Source organism: Rhagoletis pomonella, unplaced genomic scaffold (assembly GCF_013731165.1).
Source record: "Rhagoletis pomonella isolate Grant_MI unplaced genomic scaffold, Rhpom_1.0 Rhpom_scaffold_00006, whole genome shotgun sequence".
Taxonomy (NCBI): domain Eukaryota; kingdom Metazoa; phylum Arthropoda; class Insecta; order Diptera; family Tephritidae; genus Rhagoletis; species Rhagoletis pomonella.
Window position 1 is genome coordinate 40,239,401 of NW_023458560.1, and position 7,685 is coordinate 40,247,085.

At 38.4% G+C, this 7,685-nt stretch overlaps 1 protein-coding gene across 1 annotated transcript; it reads left to right on the forward strand.

Moving 5' to 3' along the window:
* The first annotated feature begins 3,447 nt into the window (after window positions 1-3,447).
* Window positions 3,448-6,414, forward strand: LOC118740749 (protein sly1 homolog). Its single transcript, XM_036472408.1, is given in 6 exon segments — window positions 3,448-3,611; window positions 3,749-3,908; window positions 3,985-4,261; window positions 4,263-4,674; window positions 4,732-5,441; window positions 5,722-6,414. Coding segments are annotated over 6 exon segments (1,917 nt in total). The 5' UTR covers window positions 3,448-3,583; the 3' UTR covers window positions 6,052-6,414.
* The last annotated feature ends 1,271 nt before the right edge of the window (window positions 6,415-7,685 follow it).

Consider the following 7,685-nt stretch of genomic DNA (forward strand, 5'->3'; position numbering starts at 1 on the left):
TCCGCCATGTTTTTAAAGACTGGCCGAAAATAGCGGAACCTGTCAAATCGCCGACAAAAACTCTCCACAAGGCGAATAAGCGGCGTTTGAAGGCCACTGTAGGATTGTAATGCTGCCACTGAGTTCTAAGTGATAAAATTTAAGGAAGTGTTTGGAAAGCAAAGAACGTAAAACCAAAGAAGCAACGAACGTAAATCAAAGAACGTATATCTATAAGATACAACTCGCTTAAGTGTGCCGAGTGAATCTAGAAGGAAGAGGAATTCGCGTCCCTTTTGACACCAAGCTTCGTAAATTGATTCGCCGCAAATTTGATTTCGCGGCGGCAAGGAACACCGAAGAGAGAGATATCGATGATAGAAATAAATAAATGAAATAACAAAATAAATGTCTGCGACTCTTTTTGTTTATTTTCCGTCGGCATTTAACATGATAATATGCGTAGATTTTCTTTATTTTGTAATTTCACACAAATGTAAGAAAATTAAATGCATGCGCTATGCAAGAGCTTATATAGATTTACCTTCTTTGGTAATTCCACATTGCATAAATTCGAATTGATCTCAACCTTTAAGATACAGTCAAAATCAGGGCGGCACATTTTCAAAGTAACGAGTTGTCCCTTATAAATTTACCGAAGAAACTTTCCATTATGGCCGTTCGTTAAAGGTGCGGTGGGCGAAGGGGGAGTGGGCGTGGCACCTCCAACCGACCTTTTTGGAGAGGGCATGAACCACCATTGACAAAACTGAAACCCCCGACCACCTGAGCCCCCTATGGTTCCCTACGGAGCCCTCGGAAAAATGGCAAAAAATCGCAATTTTACTTGCGTCCACAGTATTTTTGCGTAGAATTCCTTTCTGCGTAGGCGGCCTTCGGCCGCGCTTAGGGATTATAACCCTTACTACATAGAATTCTCCTTTCTGTGTGACCTAACTGGGGCTAGCGCCCCAGTGATGTAACCTTGGGAAAAAATGAGGTAACTAGAATTCCCTTTCTGTGTGGTAAACCTGGGGCTACCGCCCCAGTGAGTTCTATTTTGGTTACTGGGTGTTTTATAAAAATGTCTTGTATATAAAAATGTATTGTGCAAATGAATATTTAACATTTTTCAAGCGAATAAACGCAAATGAAAATTGTGATTTTTGGCAATTTTCTAAGGGGTCCCTAGGGAACCATAGGTGACCTAGGTGGTCGGGGGTAGCATTTTTGTCAATGGCAGTTCATTCCCTCTCCAAACAGGTGGGTTAGAGGTGCCACGCCCACTTACCTTTCGCCCACCGCCCCTTTAACGAACCGCCATAATGGAAAGCCAACCCAATTTACCTTCTTTGGACTCACTCGACAAACTTCAGCGAGTTCTCCCATTTTATATATTTACGTTCTTTGAATTTACGTTCTTTGCTACAGACCTCTAAATGAAAAAATATAATTTAAAGCGGAGCGCACATTGGCGCGATTCTGTCGTTGCGAATCCGCAAGCCCAAAAATTACAACAATGCTACCCATACATTTTAATGCGCTAGCGCACACTTGCACGATTCCGTCGCTGCGAATTTTTCGAAGATTCAATGTTCTTCTCTATTGACGCGTTCGAAACGCGGCTTGTAAGGCCCGTCCACATAGAACTTTCCCGTTGGCTTTGGCGTTGGCTTCGGTTTGACAAAACGCACGTTAAAAGTATGCTTGCTACAATGAACGCTTAAAAGCGAATACTTGGGCCACTAAATAAACATACTAACGACAGATAAATTAATATTTCATATCAATAATTGCATTAAAAGCGATATTTCTTGCCCGCACTTGAGTAAAAAGGAAAAATATTTCACATAATTCTATTTATTTGCAACAGCTGACGAGCGACGCACGTGAAAAGTTGAGAGTTGGCCATCTTTTTGCTTTGTGTTGGCGTGAGCGTTGTCGAGTTTTGGCTATGCGGACGGCTGCATTTGAATTCATGTATTCATAGTCAGCTGTTGAAGCGACGCCAATGCCAACGCAACGCCAAAGTTCTATGTGGACGGGCCTGCAGCGTTTTGAAGGCGTCAAAGAAGAAGAAGAAAGGTGTCACAGCAATAAAGGCAAAGAAAAAAAAACTTGTAATGTACAAAAACTAATAAAAACGTTCGTAATAATAGTATTTTGTACGATTTGGGCACGCCGAGTGCGAAAATTCACGAAATAAAGGGAAAATTGAGTGAATTGTACATCGGAAATCGACGCGAAAAAATCGCTCAACTGTGCGCACGTTTGCGGATTCGAAGTTAACAGCCGAAATCGCAACGTATTCGCAACGATGGAATCGCGCTAATGTGCGCTTCGCTTAAAACGAATGCAACCCTGCGCTTTGTTAGAATGAATACGTGGTATTGCCATTTTGACGGCTCACAGCTGTGCAAAATATGTGAAAGACTTGTTTTGTAGAAAAATAATAATAGTTGGAGTGTATAATTGTATTAAAACAGAAATATCTATTATTTTAATTAGCATACGTATTTTATTTTCATCACAAAATGTTAACGCTACGCGATAGACAAATAAGTAAGTCAAGTGGTATACCAGCGCCCAAATTCCAAACCATTTACAACAGCAACGGGTGGGGTGTCTGCGCTGGTGTTTATGATCGTGAAAAGAAAAAAAACCCATCCCTACGCAGAAAGGAATTCTACGCAAAAATACTGTGGACGCAAGTAAAATTGCGATTTTTTGCCTTTTTTCCAAGGGCTCCGTAGGGAACCATAGGGGACCTAGGTGGTCGGGGGTAGCATTTTTGTCAATGGCAGTTCATTCCCTCTCCAAACAGGTGGGTTAGAGGTGCCACGCCCACTTACCTTTCGCCCACCGCCCCTTTAACGAACGGCCATAATGGAAAGCCAACCCAATTTACCTTCTTTGGACTCACTCGACAAACTTCAGCGAGTTGTCCCTTTTTATATATTTACGTTCTTTGAATTTACGTTCTTTGCTATCGGTTGCTACACATGAACGAAAGACACAAGATCACGTAAGAAGAAGAGAGTGAAAAAAGTCGATTTTTTTAGCGGGTTCTACGCCATCTTGTTTCACTGGAAAACAAGCGAAAGTAAACAAAGCAAAGAAAACAACGAAAACCAAAATTAGCCAAAATTATTGTCAGCCACTTTAAACGCACAATTTAGGTAAAATGATGCAACAAAATGCTTTAAAATGTGTTGTCATGTTGAATTAACTCTTCTTTACTTGAATAAAAGTGTAAAATAGTGGTGCTTGTGATGTAAACAAATCGTCAGCTGACGAACCCGCTTTCGCAAACTTTTTTCTCAAAACCAGTTACAAATACAACGTCGCGTTCTTACGTGATCTTTTATTTTTCGTTCATGGGTTGCTACAGACCTCTAAATGAAAAAAATAATTTAAAACGAATGCAACCCTGCGCTTTGTTAGAATGAATACGTGGTATTGCCATTTTGACAGCTCACAGCTGTGCAAAATATGTGAAAAACTTGTTTTGTAGAAAAATAATAATAATTGGAGTGTACTAATTGTATTAAAACAGAATTATCTATTATTTTAATTAGCATACGTATTTTATTTTCATCACAAAATGTTAACGCTACGCGATAGACAAATAAGTAAGTCAAGTGTTATAGCAGCGCCCAAATTCCAGACCATTTAGAACAGCAACTGCGCTGGTGTTTATGATCGTGAAAAGAAAAAAACCATCCACGCAGCCAAAAGAAAAGTTAAACCTAATTATTTGTCATTCCAGATGCCATCAAGCAGATGCTAAACTTAAATCTTCAGCAGCCGAAAGCTCTAGCTGCGGAGCCAGTTTGGAAAATACTAATATTCGATCGGGTGGGACAGGATATCATTTCTCCGATAATTTCCATTAAAGAACTACGCGAGCTGGGTGTAACTTTGCATGTGTGAGTACAAATGCAAAGTAATTTGCTCTCTACAACTATTTCCATTTGCCATAGATCACCATAAACTTTATTGCAGGCAACTACATTCCGACCGTGACTCCATACCAGATGTGCCTGCCATTTATTTCTGCTTGCCCACCGATGAGAATTTGGATCGTATTCAACAGGATTTCGGCAATGGTTTATACGACGTTTATTATCTGAACTTCTTAGCGCCCATCACACGTCAGAAGATTGAAGACTTAGCTGCGGCAGCACTACAATCTGGTTGCGTTGCTAATATACATCGTGTATACGATCAATACGCAAATTTCATTAGCTTAGAAGACGATTTTTTTATATTGAAACATCAAAAAAAGTGAGCAGCTGTCGTATTATTCCATAAATCGTGCAAATACGCGTGATGACGAAATGGAAGCGCTGATGGATTCTATAGTAGATTCGCTTTTTGCGGTATTTGTTACATTAGGGAATGTGCCAATCATACGCTGTCCACGCAATAGCGCTGCAGAGATGGTGGCACGCAAATTGGAAAAGAAATTGCGTGAGAATTTATGGGACTCGCGGGCCAATCTTTTCCACATGGATGCCACCCAAGCAGGCGGGGTATTTAGTTTCCAACGTCCTGTCCTTTTACTTTTGGATAGAAACATAGACTTAGCAACACCATTACATCACACATGGTCATATCAAGCATTGGTGCATGATGTGCTTGAATTGGGTCTGAATTTGGTTTACGTAGAGGACGATAGCGCAACGAATACAGGTAGGTAGTGTAATTTTTAACTGGCCGTCATAAAACTGATTTATTCCATTTCACCAGGAACACGAAAAAAACCAAAAGCTTGTGATCTTGATCGCAATGACCGCTTTTGGGTTACACATAAAGGGAGCCCATTCCCTACGGTGGCCGAAGCTATACAAGAGGAATTGGAATCATATCGCAATTCAGAGGAAGAGATCAAGCGTCTCAAAACATCCATGGGTATTGACGGCGAGACCGAAGTAGCTTTTTCCATGGTGAATGATACCACTGCGCGACTCACTGACGCGGTCAATTCGTTGCCACAATTGATGGAAAAGAAGCGACTCATTGATATGCATACAAAAATCGCTACATCAATACTGAATTATATAAAAGCTCGACGCTTAGACTCATTTTTTGAATTGGAAGAGAAAATTATGTCAAAGCAAACACTCGATCGGCCGCTTTTGGAATTGTTGAAAGACCCAGAATTTGGACTGCCTGAAGATAAAATTCGTCTATACATTATTTACTATATTTGTGCACAAAATGTACCCGAATATGAATTTGAGCGCATGAAGGAAGCACTGCAAGAAGCTGGGTGTGATCTCTCGCCACTTCCATATGTGCAGCGTTGGAAGGGTATTATGAATCGTTCGCCTGCAATGAATCCGGCTGCACAATATGAGGGCGGTGGTACGCGTACAGTATCTATGTTTTCGAAATTGGTGTCACAGGGTTCGTCGTTTGTGATGGAAGGTGTTAAAAATTTGGTCGTCAAGAGGCATGTAAGTTTGAAAAGACGATTAAAATGTATTAACAGGTGTTAGCTAGAGATAAAAACGAAAGTTCTTAATTAAATTACTGTGATTGTTAGGTATACACAAATTTAAGATTTTCAGTAGCCTCTCTTTTATTTGGAGTAAACGGTGGATAATTCCTATTTGACATACAGAGCTTACTTTAACCTAAACCACTGACGTTGTAGATACCGCGAATGTGAAAACATTGAAGCATTTTTATGCGATTATAATAACTTAGCTACATACTTCGTTTCTTCCATTTCAGAGTCTTCCGGTTACCAAAATTACCGAACAGGTAATGGAATGTCGCAACAATACCGAAACCGATGATTATCTTTACTTAGATCCGAAACTTTTGAAGGGTGGTGATGTATTACCCAAAAATCGTGCACCATTCCAGGAAGCTGTCGTCTTCATAGTGGGTGGCGGCAATTATATTGAATATCAAAATTTAGTTGACTACATCAAACAAAAGCAAACGGCAAATGTTAATAAACGTATTATTTATGGTTCATCGACGCTGAGCAATGCGAAACTCTTTCTCAAGGAGCTGTCAGCATTGGGGCGTGAGATTCAAGCGCCCGTTCTGAGTTAGGAACGGCAAAGCAAATATGACAAGGTTTATGGCAAAATGAAATGCTGTTGAACAGTGGCAAAAAAGCGAAAAGAGTGGAGTGTTGGCTTTGTTTTAACTTTAAATGAGTTGTATTTATGTAAATTAAAGCTAGTTTTGCATTAAAGGACATACATATGTGTTTGGTGGTGCAGTACTGGCTTTAGTTATTCATTATGTAGCTGCTTTGTTTTGCTTTTTTTTTTGCGTTTTGTGCAACTAGCAGTTACATACACCGGCGATCGAAAATGAGTGCATGGTGATTTTCGTTAGATATTTATAATGTTTTTCAGGTACAATTTTTTTTTTTATTAAAATATGGCTCAAGCTTTAACCAAAGCTACATTATACAAAATTTAGAAAAGTTCAAGATATTTTCATAAAAATTTTGACCTTTTAAATCCGGATTTCTTAAAAAATTTTGGGTATGCAGTTATATGACTTATGAAATTTTAGTAAAACAACTGCAATGCAAGTTTTAAGCGACTTGACAAGTGCAATTTATAGAAACTAGCGTTTATATATTATTTTATTTTTTTTTTGCAAGCGGTCTTGCGCATTTTATTCTAGAAAAAATTCACATTTATATGGTAAAAAAGTGCAAAAAGTGGTGAGCAGAAAAAAAATAAAACTTGCACTTGTTTTACTAAAATTTCATTAGCCATGTAACTGCATAAACATTTTTTTAGAAGTTACGATTAAAAGGTTCAAAGTTTGGATGAACATTTATTATATTTTTCTAAATACTGTATAAAGTTCGACTTATGTGGTTTTGGTCAAAGAAGAAGAAAGAACCATATTTTTGTAAAAAAATAACAAAGTAAAAAAATTAACTTGAAAAACATTACAAATAATTAACAAAAATCACCACGCACTCACCTTTGTTCGCCAGTGTATATACCTAAATACGCATTTTTTCATACCTACACCTAATTGTGGAGCGGACAATAGTGTCTATAAGTTATACACATACATATTTGAAGCATTAAATTTAATAGCAATTATTTTACAACTCACGCCTTATGATATGAATATGTAGCTCGATAAAATAAAATACATTGTTTAATATCCAATAGTATAAAGGACGTAAACATATATGAAAAAAAAAAAACAATAAAAAATTAATTTCCTTATATAATGATGGAAAAGTTACCTTTAGTTTGGTAAAAGGAAAGTAAAAGCGATACAACAAATTGTAGGTATATATGTGTATATTGTATTGTAGGTAAATATTTACCTGTATATTGATGAGGGAATACTGGCGCCCATACTATGATCAAATGCATGTCTAAGGAGTTTCTATCATTTCGAAAATGCTTCCCTACCCTTACTGCATGAAGCAGTGAAGGAAAGGATCAAATTATTGTTATCTCAGCGACTTGACAGAACCGCTAATGTGAAAAGGGAAAATATTGTAGAGCAGTTCAGGACGAAAGATGTCTTCTTTTGTAAGTTAAATAGATGTAAATAGATCTCTAAGAATACAGGCGAGCGGTTTTCCCAGCGTTCGCTTGCTTATTGTGTGGCGCTGTTCCTAACATGTAGTTAAAAGTGACCTACCATGTCCTTATTCCTTCGCCAGCTTTGCAGTTGCCCTCAAAATCTCGGACCCATGT